At 44.8% G+C, this 17098-nt stretch overlaps 1 protein-coding gene across 1 annotated transcript in view; it reads left to right on the top strand.

Moving 5' to 3' along the window:
* The first annotated feature begins 82 nt into the window (after positions 1-82).
* Positions 83-17098, top strand: part of LOC149360176 (MFS-type transporter SLC18B1-like) — a 35117-nt gene continuing 18101 nt past the window's right edge. Inside the window, exons 1-5 of the mRNA XM_089569206.1 lie at positions 83-632; positions 11880-11975; positions 12073-12146; positions 13048-13195; positions 15484-15552. Coding sequence (XP_089425332.1) covers positions 342-632; positions 11880-11975; positions 12073-12146; positions 13048-13195; positions 15484-15552 — 678 coding nt within the window. The 5' untranslated portion in view covers positions 83-341. The remainder of the gene's footprint in view (positions 633-11879; positions 11976-12072; positions 12147-13047; positions 13196-15483; positions 15553-17098) is intronic.

Below are 17098 nucleotides of genomic sequence, written 5' to 3'. Positions count from 1 at the left end.
AAAGGAATAATCGTCTACAAAACAGCGGAAAGCTCCATTCATCCATCCGGTCGCGCTTCGCTCTCAGATCCAGTGAGGAAGTGACGCATAGAATGAGCGACATGTTCAGCGCTTTACCGAGAATTGGAGGCGACGTTCTGTGACATTAGCTTGTGCTCAAGATGAGCTCATACTGCTCACATCGTGTATGCAACCGTACTTCGAAAAGCATTGAAGTGTGCATCTGACTGCTGTAGTTAAGTGTTCCTATGCCAGCTTTCCACTCCTTTAAAGAGCCAAAGAGCACGCCGCAGACTCTTTTCAATCTTTTTTTGAGGATACGCATGAGCAAGCAGTAAGCTATGAGTGAGAAGTCGTGTTCAGACTTTAAAGTGCAGGCCAAAGGTGATGTTTACGTCGTCGAATTTGATACCCGATTGCCTGACGCTGAGGACAAGCATAACGGTGTCTTTGGTGATGGCGAGGTATACACAGTAACGAAAACCGAGGCCAAGAAACAAGCAACAAATGCGTCAAGTATAGACTATGTGCTGAAAATCATCAAGACCTACATGTGGCTCGTTCCTCTGATTCACACGGAGTTCTGGATGTCCGCGGGCTTTTCGCTTATACAGCCATTTTTTCCTGGACTGGTAAGTCGTTCCTTATAGAACTGTTGAAGAGATTTGCTTTAAATAACTAAATGTTTGGTCACGATAATGTTTCATAAAAATGGGACATATGCTGTTTATGGGTAAAACGGTAGAGATGCATAAAGAGGTGTCGGGAAGAGGGAGCCCTTAAGCACAAATCTTTGGTGAATGCAGTTTTTGCCAGGAAGTGGTGAGAAGAACAAGGAATTATGTTTCCGTCAAGTCTGACACCAGTCGGTTGCGTTGGGTTCGGCCTTTTAAGCTCCACACTAAAGTTATACCCACCATAGGCATGTCGGCTGAGTGATAATTTGGTGGCATTTGTAACCTAGTCAAGCAACTTAATGTTTGCATGTCGCTTAATTTCGCACAGTCGCAACGCTAGTAATGTGAGTCATCATTATGACGCCTTTTGCATTTGATCCACGGTTTGAGTAAAAACTCTCCCCTAACACTTCATGCAGAAATAAAAGCAAACTAAACGCGCCATTTTTTTATAGGCATCAATAAAAATGACGCATAGTTTGTTAACCAGAAACTCTGACTCTTTTATAACGGCTCCATCCTAATTAGCTCAATAAGGGTTGTGCAACGAAAAGAAGCAAATCTATAACGAATTCACCACTCCATTTTCTGTGATTTGATGACAGCGTTCAATCCATACTGGCATGAAATACTATAATACTGTAACGTGTCAATTACCTGTAGGCTCATGTTTGTTAAAATTTAATTATACGGGCCTTTCGAAGCGAAATTATTTGATTGTTACCGTTCTCATTTTCCTTCTTCCCTTATAATTACTTTTACTGCGGAGAAATACTGCCTGGAGCATTTAGACATCGTATTGTTAAATTTAGGTAGTACGAGCTGGGTACTTTGCGAGACAACTTCATAAACAGGAAGTCCCTGCATTCAGTCGTGATCCGACCTCCTGTAACAGATGGGGCATATCGGTACCACGTGATCATGTAACGATGCAATTATTATTGATGTTGAAATTGCGGTTCGAGGGAGAAATGAAGGAATCAGCGGATATCATTGCTTGTCATTTAAAATATGTCTTCATCTTTTTCCTTAATACCTGATGTCTGCCCTCGCGAGTTGCCGATTTCTAAAGCCAATACAATTTGCAAGAGGAGAAATAGAATCAACTTAGGCAAGTACAGACCCGTATAAATACTGCTCGTTTTCTCGAAGGTTTCCGAATGCATTGTTCACTCATGCTTTGTGTCATATCGATAAACATAACGTAATATCTACCTCGCAGTTTGGTTTCAGAAAAACATGCTCGAACGAGATTTCCCTAATGACTCAAAATTATCCTCGAGAATTTTCAAAAAAATAACACCGTCTCATAATTTTTTGTCCCCTATGATGCTTTGATGCTTTAAATCAAAACTTACTTCTAAAAAACTTAAAATTACGATGCATTTTTGTTTCTAAAACTGCCAGAGATACTTATTTCTAAATCACTTATCAAAATTGACTACAACGACATCACTCGGGGCATAAAAGGGCAGTATTCTGGGGCTTTATCTTCTATATGTTTTCATAAATGGCATATTACATATAGATAATTCTGTAAATTTTACTATCCACCTGTATGACATGAGCTTTATTAGTGAAAATAATGATAACGAGGTTCTTTTTCGCTGTGGAAATCATTTTGGTCATGGTTAGCTGATTAGTCATACAGGAATCATCTGACTGCAAACGGGAAAGAAAAGAAAGCCATAATGTCTTCACCTAAACGCAAACATATTAATCAAGGACAGTGTTTCGTTTTAAATAGTACTTGAATAGATATTTGAAGTAATTTCATAACATTATAAGTAAGGTATTTGAGAATACAATGTAGGATTTTCCGTTCAGATGGGGAACCGCTTAACTGGCTCACACTCCATATCTCCATTATTGTTACCGCGATGTATTTTCGTGAAATATTAAAATTTAGCTTTACAACTGACTTTGCTTATGCACTTTACGCTAGTGCTTTCTTGTAGCGGGCAGCAGCCCACCACATAATCTAATAAAAGTACGCACATTTTAGAAGAAAATTCTCGCCTTTTTCAGGAACCAAACAATAAAATGTTCAATTGGCGCACTCCAGAAAGAGCTAACTTAGTGACCATAAAATGCAGTTATGAATTTTTAATAAGAGAGCAATTACTCATCGGCATCCACCCAAGCGCAGCCATACGGCTACAAATGCAAGCTATACAGCTTTCTCGGAAACTTCGCAGTAAAAGAAAAATTCGTCCTGGTCCGGGGTTCGAATCCGGGAGCACCGCTTCACCGGAGCAGTCGCTCTACCAACTGAGCTAACAAGGACGGCAAGCTTATGGTAGGGCGAGAGCGAATTGATCAATAACTCGAAGTGGGAACTGTGTTGGTCAAATTTTTAGGGGAATCCCCGAAGGTGGAGTAGATTTGTAATAAGGGATTAATTACTCATCGGCATCCACCCAAGCGCCGCCATACGGCTACAACCGAAAGCTATACAGCTTTCTCAGAAACTTCGTTGTTAAAGAAAAATTCGTCCTGGTCCGGGGTTCGAACCCGGGACCACCGCTTCACCGGAGCAGTCGTTCTACCTATTCAGCTAACCTGGACAGCAAACTTATGGTAGGGCGAGAGCGAATTGATAGCTTTCCTTTGTAGCTTATGGCTGCGCTTGGGTGGATGCCAATGAGTAATTACTCCGTTATTACAAATCTACTCTACCTTGGGGGATTCCCCTAAACATTTGACCAACACAGTTCTCACTTAGAGTTATTGATCAATTAGCTCTCGCCCTACCATAAGCTTGCCGTCCCGGTTAGCTCAATTGGTAGAGCGACTACTCCGGTGAAGCGGTGGTCCCGGGTTCAAACCCCGGACCAGGACGAATTTTTCTTTAACTACGAAGTTTCTGAGAAAGCTGTATAGCTTTCCTTTGTAGCCTGATGGCTGCGCTTGGGTGGATGCCAATGTGTAATTACTCTCTTATTACAAATCTACTCCACCTTGGGGGATTCCCCTAAACATTTGACCAACACAGTTATGAATTTTGCTTATGTAAAGCCCTAATCAAAGACAAAATCCGAAATAACTTCCTTACAAGCGTAGCTGGTATAGGCCATAACTACCAACCATATCATAATCGACGACGGTCGAATTTCGATGGAGGCGATATTCAAGATACCCGTGTACTGTAGGATATCAGTACACGTTAAAGAGCCCCAGGTGGTCGAATTTTTTCGGAGACCTTCACTACAGCGTCTCTCATAGCCTGAGCCGCTTTGGGGCGTTAAACCCCCATAACCCACAAACCAAACCAAAAAATGTGAGATTTCAACATCAAGAACTAATAACGGAATGCAGACGTTCTATAACCTAATTCCAAGACTGCAGACTCACAATGCGTGCGAACATTAAAAACACTAATGTGCTAAATACTTAATTTTTTTTACTGACAAAATGTATGTATCTGTTTCTTTGTTTCGTTGTTATATGCATATTAAGATGTGCTATTATTTTTAACACAAATGAAAGAGTACATATCTTTTTTTTTCTTTTGGAAATAGTTTTATTCGTTGCATTTTGCAGATAATATGCTCTGCGTATATTGTTGCACTATGTCATCTGGAATTACAATGAACATTTATGTGACGCTTGAATATTGTCTCCAGCTGCCCCTATGTAGTAGGGGCTTTAGTACGTCCAACTGATCATAAGGCAGCTTTTTTTACCTTCCCGCCATGGAATTCAGGATATGAAATAGATTTTTTTAAATATTTCTTTTCCGTACACTCTGAAAATTTCTTGTGGCAATGTTCTTAATAGCCTCCATTTTGCTTTTGAACCATACCATCGAAAGTTCTGTAAACGATATTAACTGTAATCAACAGCGTGTCCTCCTCCTGAATTTATTCGAATTTACGCGCACGTGTTCAGGCAAGTGAAAACAAATTTTGTTAAGATCAGATGGGATGTGCTCACGCTGCCAGCCCAGTGATTGAGCACAATGCTTTATGTTGTCAAAACTTTTAGAAGACAGACTGAAATTAATTACGACAGAAATGTTTACAAGAATAAAAAAAACAACAGAAACTTAGCGGTAGTGGAATGACGTGGTTCCCGTTGTCGTCTGATTTATTGAGGAAGCAACCGGCAACGGGACTGCGTGTCCGTGTATTCAATCTCCGTGACGTAGCAGTGGCTTCCCGCTAAGTGGAATAACGTCATCACTGAGAGTGAAGCCGCGGGATGGAGGGAAGGCTAGGTGTTTTGTACTTCATTGTACGCTGTTCTATTGGCTTTATTGGACGCGTAGCGTCTGTACGAGACTGTAATCGCCGCACAGTGGAGGACCTGTATAATGTTTCCGCTCTTGTTATTACTTAATTTATTAACTTATACTGTCACTGTTATGCCACTACAGTAGTTGAGGCTATAGAATAATGAAAAACAAATGCACTTCTAAGAGTAATTGATTTTACACATTCCTCATGCGTTGTTATTTTGCTTTCTGTACAGCTTCCTGAACCGCAGCTTATATACAGTTTTCTTGATGTCGTTGTCACTTCATTCGCAGCTATCTCTATATGTCCATTCTAAAATCCCCGTACGCTCATTTTTCATATTTACAAAAATAAAGCAAGAACGGACTGAATATATTATTACGATGCAGATGACGAAGAAGCGGGCTGTAGCGCGACACGGAGCGCTCGCGCTAGGCCAGCAGCCATTAAAATCATATTTCATCGGTCATCATGTCGTTCGGTTCCTTGGCTTGCCACCACGTATCATTTGGTGTGAGGTGAGGGGTACATCATCATCCTGCTCCCTGGAGCACCACCGCCTTCTACTCGCCTTGGTCGTCGGCCTAGGGAACATGACTCCGTCGCCCGGCTCTCCCCAGCTTTACTTGACCAGAAATGACCAGCCGCTTTCCCCCCCTCCCCCGCCCCGTCCCCGGCACCGAACATAAGACACGGCGACCAGGACCAGACCCGTTATGACCCGATGACAACTAGAACCAAGACAGCACCCCCGCCCAAGCTGCACGGCGAGTCTATAAACCTTGACGTTCGGCCCTGGGCGACCGACCGCTGGCCCTGAAGCTCCGGGGGCAACTCTTCATCAGACCATCTCATCCACCACGTATTAATATGAAGAAGCTGAGCGGGGATGGTTCATTGCATTCTAAATGTCCTCGTGCTAACCATGTTCGTCGCTTTGCAACGAGTTCCGCCATTATATAGTAGCACAAATTGTTGTCCAGTAAAGCAGCGCAATATTACGAATTTCAAAACAGCGCTTGCGAGTGAAAACAGGGCATTTCCGGCCCCATACCTCCACACACACACACACACCACTCTAGTTACAATAGAAGCTTCTGCTGTCAATCATTTCTGAATATAATGTCGCCGCAGCGTGTGGGCGTTCATTATCGAAGACGCAAATTCGAATGTCGTAACGTGTTCGAAAGCGTCACCGGAAGAACCAGGTGCACATTCACCCACAAACATGTCTAATGCGCTCAAACGGTGCACCGAGAAGTACACGTGGTTAATTTACGAGTGACGAAGGGCTCTAAGCAAGACTTAATCGTGCCAGCACAGTGCGATGGGTCGTTTTCACTCCCAATGCCTATAAAAGCTGTCGCGCCGTCCGAGCGCTTTATAACAGTTCGTGGACGACTGTACGTCAATCCAAAGAATCATTTTTAACCCTCTGCTCTTCAGGTAAACTTGAGTTCACGTCTGAAGAGCGTCCCGAGTCCGGACGACAAATATTATTTAGGTCACCATGCAGGCTTTTCTGAAGCTTTTTACTGGCGAGCCCAAGTTGGTTTACGAGCATCGATCCTTTCCATACGCTATACTGGTGGTACTCAGCGTTTTCTAAAGAAAGAATGGCACCTAATGGCTAGGGGCACCTACCAACTAATTTGTAAGCTGCACACGTATTGGCCTCCAAAACTATTTTGAAAATCAGTAAGTATCCGGCGATTCTCATGCAACAAAAACAAAATAATTCTGAACAATCTGTGACGTACTGCGAAGCGCAAGGGCATGTGGAGTCATCTGATCAGTCGCTACGCTTGCTAACATGTGCGCTAACTTCTGGGCGCGCATTGAAGAATATTAACATGATGGCCTTGCATTACGTAATGTGCGGCTCCGTCAGAGGCATACACACTAAACGCAAACCGACCGAAAAGGTGCCCAGGTAGGCCTAAAATCCATTCTCCTTTAGCGGATTCCGTAATGAGAACGGAACTTATCCGTCAAAACGGCATAAATACTTTATGCCCACCCAAAGAAGCCTTTTGTCAGGAGCAACGAATATTTACTAAATCCTTCAAAAAATTGGTACGGGGCGCAGATGGATTGTTTTTCATTTATAAGCGAGGTTTTAGGCATAGCCTCTGAAAATTACTTTTTCAGCCACCTAGGTGTTGATGACGAATATAGGAATGTTCATTACTTGCTTAGGATGCCAATATTCCTGACCTCTGTCCTCGCTGAAGCTATTCATGAACCTCCTGCATGCTTGGAGCCTTTGAGCAAGGAGGCTGCGTGATACTGTGCGAAATTTTTATTACGGAGGATATGATAATCTGTACACTAACTACAGTATACACTACTGTAACAAAGTGCAGTGAAACATTTCCGATGGTCAGGTGGACAGTAATGGAGGAAGAATAAAACCAGGGCGGAGATGTCACCTGAGGCATCACGCGGCATAACCAAGGGTAGTAAGCCCATACAAAACATTAAACTGAACGCTACGACCAGAGCGACGCGGTGACGACCAGCCATGGCGCAAGTATTGTATACTTGGGCGTAGCGGTCGCGATATCAACTTTTGGTATCCGTGGCGCGAGGCCAGTGCACACGTCGCCATCCCCAACACACAGACCAGTCACTTTCCGCCCCGGAGCTAAAAAAACATCACTGTCGCTGTACCTGAATGTACGAACGACTACAAGCACAGACCGCTTCCGACGCTCAGAATCGTAGCCCTAACGGTCCGAAGAGCTGGTTTAGGTTGTTGAGTAGCTGCGCGGTGGCAGCGAAAAGGGCCTCTGAGGGAGCCGCTCCGAGCGGGGCAGCGGTGAAGGTATTTCCAAGGTCGGTCGCCCGCGCGAACGGCTTGACGGAACACTAGCTAGGCTGTAGTTATCATTAAAAGGCGCACTTCTTGTCCAGATTTCGTACGTATCATCTGGCACTGACCACCGCTTTAAGGCCGCCATTCCCTGCTCCCGTACCAAGTTTCTGTTTAACTCATCTCTGCCAAAAACTTGCAGTGGGTGGAACTTAATTAAGCCCACTCTTGCCTCAGTTGCGGATGCATCATCCTTTAAGTCGGCACTCATCGACCACCTTTTGTAATAGGACCTTTGTTACTTGTTAACAAATCTGCAAGTTGTATTTTTCTGTCTCTTTCTGCTTTATAAATACCCCCTCTTAACGATCTTGGGGCCCTGAGGATATGAAATAAATAAAAAAAAATAAAGCTGTGCAAGTATCTTTTCTTAAACTAAGTACGACGACGGCATTAAGCTTGTATTAAAGCGAAAGTCTTTAATGCCTCATACTGTCGTTAGCAGACGCGTCGGCAGGAGTGTCGACAGACGCGTCGGCAGAAGTGCCGACAGACGCGTCGGCAGAAGTGTCGACAGACGCGTCGGCAGCCGTGTCGACAGACGCGTCGGCAGGAGTGTCGACAGACGCGTCGGCAGCCATGTCGACAGCCGCGTCGGCAGATTCGTCCGCCTTTCGGCGTCACTGCTTAAAAGGCTCAAGGTTCCAGCATGAATAAAGGCGCAACTAGTGAATGCATGGGCTTCATAAATAAAATAAAAGGAGTAAAGCCAAGAAAAGGAAAATAAGAAAATAAAAATAAGAAAATAAACAAAAATAAAAAGAAAATAAGAATAAGATGTGAAAATAAAAATAAAAAAGAATAAAATTAAGGAAAGGAGCAAAAAATAAATAAAATATGAAACATAAAAAGTAAATAAAAACAAACAGTGGCCAGGAAACGCTTTCGCCTTGCAGCACTTTAGAGAGCCAAAGTGCCCCCTGAATTTTTCCCTCATTATTCTGTATTTATTGCGTAAACTGTAGCAAGGGTTAGCTGGTGTCCATATTTGACAAAACTTCTACCGTTTTTTCCAAGATAGACTTGCAGTTGTTGTCTCGCAGTCAACATTCAAATTGCCTGTGCAATGTTAGAGAACAATTTTGGGATTTGCTTGTCTTCCCTCCGGTCATCCGCGTGTTTCACGATTCTATGGACTGTTGCACGACTGTGAAGTAAATACAGTACCACCAGCTGGCCATTAATACACTGCTTCTTCCGCTTTGATGGATGCAGTTATATATCTCTGCTATCGGTACTGGCAATCTTTCACACTTTTCGAATCTCCTCTAGCCCATTTGACATGCTATTCCTGTTTGTGGACTGGCTGCCACTTTGTTAGCATTCATGTATGCGAAGTAATCACCGAACAGTGGTTTACCATCTGTGACCTCGACCTACCCATTGGCTTCCCCTTTGCTAAAGCGATTACACGATGCAAAGAATGCAGCTGCACCAGCATCTTGGCTGGGAAAATTTGGTGGTGTTATGCTTCGTCAAAGGATGGAAAAAAATGGCTACGGCTTAGCTGAGCTAACCCTGGTTACGCAAGCGAAAGCTTTGGTATCTCCAGGTTAAGCGTCGGTTTAGCTGTGGTTAGGCCTGACTAGACATGCAGACCTATGCTAGGCTGGCTGTCAGACACAGCTAGTGATAGACCTTCGTTTCTTCAAAATAATCAGATTCTATAAAGCCAAAGCCTACGCAGATGAATGAACGCCGACGGCCTATAGCTTCAGTGCTTTGTTTCTGCTACAACGTTGTGAATGCCAACGCTTGTTGTTTCTTCCACAGAGAGACACTGGATAGGCAGCATGCAGCGGCCGCGGCGACGGCGAAGCGCGCGGCTGCAGCTGCTGCGAGTCACGTGGTGCATCACGTGGTTACTTACTGAGCTCCGCTCTTTCTGTGCCAGGTCATTTGTGCAGACACAGCGAAATGGGCTCCGCTACGCTAACTAGTAAAGCTTTAGCTTTAAAAAACCCCGCCGCGGTGGCTCAGCGGTTACGGCGCTCGGCTGCTGACCCGAAAGACGCGGGTTCGATCCCTGCCGCGGCGGCTGAATTTCTTGAAGTCGAAATTCTAGAGGCCCGTGTGCTGTGCGATATCAGTGCACGTTAAAGAACCCCAGGTGGTCGAAATTTCCGGAGCCCTTCACTACGGCGTCTCTCATAGCCTTAGTTGCTTTGGGACGTTAAACCCCAATAAACCAAACCAAACCTTTAGGTTTAAAAATGCACGAGACGAGATAAACGGGCAGCAGAATTATCGCCTTGTGGCTGGAAATCATCGAACTTCATCTGAGGTCGATTTTCTGTGAGGGCATCCTTGAGTTTTAGGAATGCGTGACGACAAAAGCGCTACTTCCATATTATTTTTAAGTCTCAGCAAGCGTAAGAAAAGTGAGCGATGCCTTTGCGGGTTTCTGTTCAGCCACCGCCCATTCCCAAAAATTATTATAGATGCCAACTTTGGGAACTCGGCGCACAGTAGAGAAGTGGTATCGTGCTGAGTGGTCTTTAATGCAAAGCTCCACCCGCGTTATAGGAGACGCATTAGTGGAGGGCTGTGGATTAATATCTGCCACCTGGGACCCCTTAACCTGCGGAGTAAATTGGCGATTTTATATTTCACTTTTGCGGAAATAATATCACCACGGCCGGAATTTGAACCCATGACAATAGACTCAGCAGCAGAACGTCATATTAACTATGCTATTGCGAGCCTTGTTAAACTGGAAGCTGTGCTGGTGAAGCCGCTAAAGTGGGCCGCTGATGACGAAGGCATGACAAAGGCCGGCTCCTGTTGCTGTCTCTTGCGCAGTTCGCGTGCATACGCAACCTTTATCTTCATGGTTTCCAGCGTGGCGGTGGGCGAGAGCTTCTTTATCCTGCTGCACATCAGCAAAACCAACGCAGCTGTCGCGTGCTCTGACGTGAAACCACGCTTGGCTTTGGTGACACGCCAGCTGCCACGGGGAGCAGCACCTGCTACTCCTCAACTGTGTTGCCACGCACGTTTGACTAATGTTACCCCACGTTTGCACTTTCTGTCCTCGCTGTTTTTCCGCTCTCCGAACACTTACCGCCCGGGGGTGAAACATCCGGCGATTACGCACTGTGCCGTAGCCCCCCTGGATAGTTTGCGGAAAAACAGCCCCTTTTGCCGTCTCACGCTGAAGATGCGCTCGAGAAACGCTTCTAAGAGCATCGCTCTAAAGGTCACTGGTGGTTCACCCTTGTAGCAATGAAAATTTCACCACTAGCTCAGGTAGCGCTGAATTCTCAAGTTAGTCGCGGTATTTAGTAAACGTGGGTAGGAGTGCGGGAGGGTCGGATGGCAGGGGTGTGAGTGTGGAGGTTGGGGTGTAGGCTTTGCATGCCTCACACGTGGCAACGCCCGCTTGAGGCATGCTCTCCGTATGAGCCGGGCGTCCGACGTGACATGCGTAGCGAGGGAAACTGACGAGACGCTGACTGAGAGGCAGAGAAAGAAAAATGGCTGCTGGGGGGCACGAGCAATGCCATCCACGCCTATGACGGCGACGTGATTTAGGCACATCTGCCATACACAGTTTCCGCTACAAAAATATTCCAAATGCATTCACTAAACAAAATTGGAATGCAATTTCCGTTCCATAGCTGGCCTGGGCATTGCCAGTTCATAGCTGTTGTGCCTGCAGGGCCGTTTTTTTTTTTTAAATATTGCACCTGGTATTCGAAGTGGATGTCGAGCCGGGCAAAACTAGGGCTGAATGTCAAGGCGGGAAGGCTTCAATTGTGGCCAGGAGTTGACACGTGGCGCTTTGTACAAGTCTGCCGCGCTTCCGCCGCACCCCCAGTATTTCTTGATGTGAAGAATATGGTGCGTGACTACGCCACGGGACTCGTATGCTCAACTTCAACCATTCCAAATTTCTTTAACAGTGACAACAGTTTCGTCCTGTTTTATTTCCGTATACGACAACAGGAAGTGCACAAAAGGGATATGACCTGCATTAAAACAATATAACGATAGGCTGCTGAATGAAAACGCTGTCAAGGGGTTAGCGTGGAGTGGAAACTAACATCTTTCGTGCGCGGACTCAAGTGTGATTTTTTTTTCTTCCAGGCAAGTTCGCGAGGTCTGTCGGCATCGAAGTATGGCTTCGTGTTTTCTAATTACAAGTTTGGGATGTTGATCGGCTCCATTGCTGCGGAGCGACTGGTAAGGATAAGCGAAGTCCCACTTTTCTCCTCCATAGCCGTGTTTCTAAACAAATTATTCTATGACAACCCTTCTCATTTTTCTATTTCTCATTCAGATAAAAACACAGCCGCCTACGACCTGCTACCTCATCGGTCAAGGTGCCTTCTTTTTCTTCATGATTGTTTTTGGGTAAGGAACCAAACGCAATTCGAAGTACTTAATAAAGCAACTCCAAAATCAAAATACGCTTTAATTTTGCGCTTAGCCCTCACTAAATATCGTAGTTTAACTTTTTGTCCGCGTGACACATCGCATGAATCGTGAGGTCGGTAATATTTGGCAAAAATGAAGCCTTGCTAAGAACTGTGCCAAAGCAATTGTTTATTGTATTTGGCAGCTAACAGGAAGAACAATGAGCCATGCTTTGACCTGGCTCGTTCTCTTAGCGGTGGAAGTCGGCCAGCTTTTTCTAGAAACTAGCATGTTTTTCTGTGCATAACAAAGATGTTTGATGTGCAGGGCCGTTCACTCTCAGCTTGAACACGTGAGAGGTATGGCTGTGCTCTTCGTATGGTCGATGCATCCGACACGGCCAGGCACTGAATCAAAGTGGCGCAGGTAGAAGGCGCTTAGAGCTTGTGCTTCTCGCCGTGTGCCATTTCACTTCGATGCACTCATGCATGGGACGCACTGGCGCTCTGAACAGCTCTGCTAAGCCGCTCGCGTGCTCAGGCTGGAAATGTATGGCTCTGCATGTAAGCCGTTTAAAGTGACCGTTAGTGAGTAGGCTGCCCGACGTGGGCCTTTACGATTCATTTCTGTTTTATCTGCTTGTCACAGCCGTTTGCCAAAGGAACAACCTTATTAAAACCCACCTCAGTTCAGCATTAAACTGCAGCGTGCTTATCCGAGCTGCTTTCGCTACCGCGATCTATTTGTAAACACTGTCGAAAGTTGTAACTCCAGCATGAGAACACATTTCAAAAATGCACGCGAATAACTGCGAATTATCTATAGCCTCCGTAAAAGGCCGAATTCAAGCATGCGTAGCAGCACCCCGTATACAACAAAACATTTTTTTTTTACCCAGCTGCCTCTACTGGATACAAGATGGCGGCGTTCTTCTGGCCTCGTCTCTAGCGTGCGTGCTTGTCGGAGGATTAGCCAACAACATGTACCTAGTCGGCATGTTTACGGTCATCACAGCGAAATTTCATGAGAACAGCGGCATTATTATTGTGAGCATTTTTGTCTCTGCAATCATTTTTGCAACATCTTGCTCTAAGAAAGCTGAATTAGGATTCGTTTTCTTTTGACCATTACTATATGGATATTCGTAATGAGAAACTTCGGTTTAATTAAGTATGGGCGTGTGCGTTCCACGTATGTTTATAAATAAACTGTTTGCGCTGCGGTGTCAGCTGCTGCCGCTTTTTCCAAGTTGTATTTGCGCAGTTACGCAAACGTTTTACTCTCAATTGGCGCATAAGTTGACATACAGCCTGCCGAACGCATTAGATGAATTCCTCGTTATTATTTTTCCTGTGATCCTAGTATATTACTAGTTGTGGAAAGCGGCTTTGATTGCAACTGCGCCCTGCAAAATTCATGACAATGGTTAGGGCGCAATTTCCTGCAACGTATGAGAACGTAACTGAATGCATGTTGCTTTAGATCGCATCTACGCCACCTTTCTGCTCGAAGCGGTAACCTAAGTTTTTGGCTACACGACCGATATTCCTTACAAATAAACAATATTGCAAATGCTTTACTGCAACATTTGAGAATTTCCTTTGCTGTCGTCGTCTGTCAGGTCCATCATATTCGCGTCAGCCATCATGGTAGACCTCATCTCGTTCTATTTCATTCTCATCATCATCGCTTTCTGCAATACGTCTATTCAACGAAAAACGCCTATCCCATTCGCGTGAAAATAGCCATGATTTTCGCACGTGAGGCTAATTTGCTCTTTCAAAATTCCTAATCTCATCCGCCCAGCTCATTCTACACCACCTCCTGGCCTCTTTCTGCTCTACTGTTCAGCCCTCTTGCAAACCACTCCGTTGCCCTCAGAGACGACTGGTTAGCTCCTCGTCGCGTTGCATGCTCTGACCATGTCCATTTTTCATTCTTCATTTTACCTAGGATATCACGAATCACCACTTGCCTCCTTGCCCACACGGCTGTCTACCTGCTCGTTAACGCTACAGCTGTCATTTTACCTCCCACAGTTCACTGCAGCGTTCTCTCTTTGTTTCAAGGTTATTGGTCAGGCTCAAAGTTTCTGCCCCAGAGTCCCCATACGTGTCATGTATCGCGTCGGCAGTTTTTCTCGTTGCCAGGCAGCGCGTTGTTTGTGCGGGTTAACGATTTTGCTATGCTAGCTATAAAGTGCTAAGCGCGGCGTCCCTCTCCTCGTTGTTTCCATGTACGTCAGGACTACGACCATAAAAAGCTTGATTTGCTTGCACAACTGTTCTTAAGTCTTTGGGAAATATCCGCTGCACTTTCATGTCATCTTTGTCCACAGCTATTTCACTTTTCATTTCCTTCGGAACAGGAACAGGCAGATCCCTAAATTTGAAGTAATTAATATCTGATTTTATTCCGATATCGCCGATTGCACTTGTGCTCCTGTCTGCGTCATTCAGTGTAGCCTAATTCTTTTCAACACGCACTTATATCCTGATTCCACCAGTTTGTCTTTTTTTTTCATTCTCAGTTAACGACTTTGTTATGTTCAACTTTTTAAATTGCATTAATCGAATACCTGCGCACTTGCGATTATGTTTTCCTACCACTAACGTTTTGTTTGTTTTTAGCTTTTTAAAAGACGGTAATAAGCAAGATCTCTTTTAGAATTGCTTTCCTACTGCTGCTATTTAGCTGCTCTTATGAACAAGCTCTTGTTATTACGCTAGCGATTACTGCTTCTGCGGCTAATTCTTTGCAGCTGAGCCCTAGAACGAATTACTTTTTTCGTTAAACAGAAATCGATATAATGTGGTTCTTTCTTGAATTGGGACATCATTTCATCCTGAATTTATGTTCTATATCATCATGACGCATGGTTCTCTTCCAACAGATCAAAAGCCAATATATGGATTTAGTCAGTGTTCTGATCCATGTACACGAAGTAAGCATTAATACCACTGGAAAGCAAACATACACTTTGTACTCAAGCTTCCTAGTGCTGTTAAGCAGGCAGCCGACAAAGATGCATAGTTAATTTGCATTCGAGCCTCAAGCCTCGGATGGATGGCACACACAGTGGAGGCCTTTTATGGTGTCTCCTTGCGTTTGGCTGCCCATTTAAGGCGCATCTCACATTGGTAATTGTGATCGGAAACATTTGCTTTTCCCATTTTCGACACCTCTGACACCTGTAACGATGAGCGTAGTTCCTCAGTCAATAAAGTTACATTACAAAAGTGTGCTGTAGGTTTAGTAGTGACGTGGACATCAATTTATTTGACTTTTTTTGGCCATGGAAACCAATAACGCCAGCTTCCGCGGTTATTTTCAGGGCTTCCTCGAGTTTCTTTTCGGCGCAGGAAACATGGCAGGAAGTTACTTGGGAGGCTGCCTTATTGACGTAAGTAGCATATACCAAGAAAACAAGCTTTTTATATTATGTTGAAGAGCTTTATTTTTTTTGTTCGGCGAAATACTATAACTTTTAAGAATAAAAACAAAGTCAATCACACACTTTACGCTATTGCCTTTTATCTGAAGAAATGATAACAAAAAGTGATCTTTATTGAACTAGTTCAAAGAAAGAACCAGTGCACGCTCGCAAGAACAGGTAATAAATGACAAAAACATCATGAAGACCTTAACTATAAATGAGATTACCAGGAGGAAAGCATTGAACTTCTTTGTTTGAAGTGGTGAAACGCACAGCTCGCGAACACACGGAAACGCCCCGAAGAATCACTGTAGAACGAATGAGCCAATTCTTCGCTTTCTGATGCCGTTCTGAAGGAGCGCTGTGTGCAAAATGGTACGCCCATGAGGTTTATACACACCACTAGTTGCAGTTTTGAGGTCATTCTGCTACGCGACGTTCAGCTTGAAATGGGAGCGGTGCGGTAGAGATACGTCGAATTTCCTCTACCGACAAGTTGCGGTGGTCTTGGCTAACCACTGTGTGGTGCTGACTGGGCACACCGAGAAACCAAGAAAACCGCTTGCGGTGGGCATATTGTCAAGTTGTTGATCACTTTCGACCAAACTGTCATGCGGGAATGCGTTGAGACGTAATAGTTTCAAGCATCTTAGGATGCGGCACTGTGGTTTCTGTCGACACATTGCTAGTTTTTGGCGAAGTAAGCTGAGATTGCCTACAGAGACTAGCAAGTGGCTTTAACGAAAATACTGCAGCGCCACCACAACTGCGTACCTATGCTGTACAGTGAGCAACAACCTTGAAGTGCCCTCTCATTGATACGGTTTGGCTTATGGGGGTTTAACGTCCCAGAGCGGCTCAAGCTATTATAGACGCCGTAGTGGATAGCTCGCGAAATTTGGACCACCTAGATTTTTTTCACGTGCACTGACATCGTACGGTACACGCGTTGCCAGAATTTCACCTCCATCGAAATTGGACCGCCGCGTACGGGATCGAGCCCGCGTCTTTCCGGTCAGCAGCCGAGCGCCATAACCTTTCAGCCACCGCGGAGACTTGATTGATATAGTGGCGGCTGCTTCGAATGATCACGTTAGCGTTCTCTGCAGGGGCACTGTGCGCACGAGGAACAGCACGCTGCTTGGTACGGTTCTTTCGCCTTGCGTAAACCCTAGTGATCATAACCATAGTCATATTTCTTTATCACTCGCTCGCGTCATACAGCAAAGGTTGATAAAGACATGCAAGAGTTAGTGGAAGTACAATAAGATATAAAATGCGCGTTCGAAGCGCTTAGTTCATGGACTACCCTGTGGCTGGGGTCCTTATGATGTAAATAACCATGCTCTATAAGCGATATACTGTGCTTGCCAGGGACGCTTACGAGGGCTTCGACATTGTTCTATTATCTAGAAACCATTCTTTCAGTCAGGAAGAACATAGGGCGCCCGCAGGAAGTGTCGCATCTGTTGTTTTAACATTGAGAGGCGCCTTGATTTATTTCTTAGCAGAC

The sequence above is a fragment of the Amblyomma mixtum genome, chromosome 2, assembly GCF_055824585.1.
Source record: "Amblyomma mixtum isolate Tamu chromosome 2, ASM5582458v1, whole genome shotgun sequence".
Lineage (NCBI taxonomy): Eukaryota > Metazoa > Arthropoda > Arachnida > Ixodida > Ixodidae > Amblyomma > Amblyomma mixtum.
The sequence above is the reverse complement of the archived record's forward strand: the minus strand, read 5'-3'. Positions and strand labels throughout refer to the sequence as shown.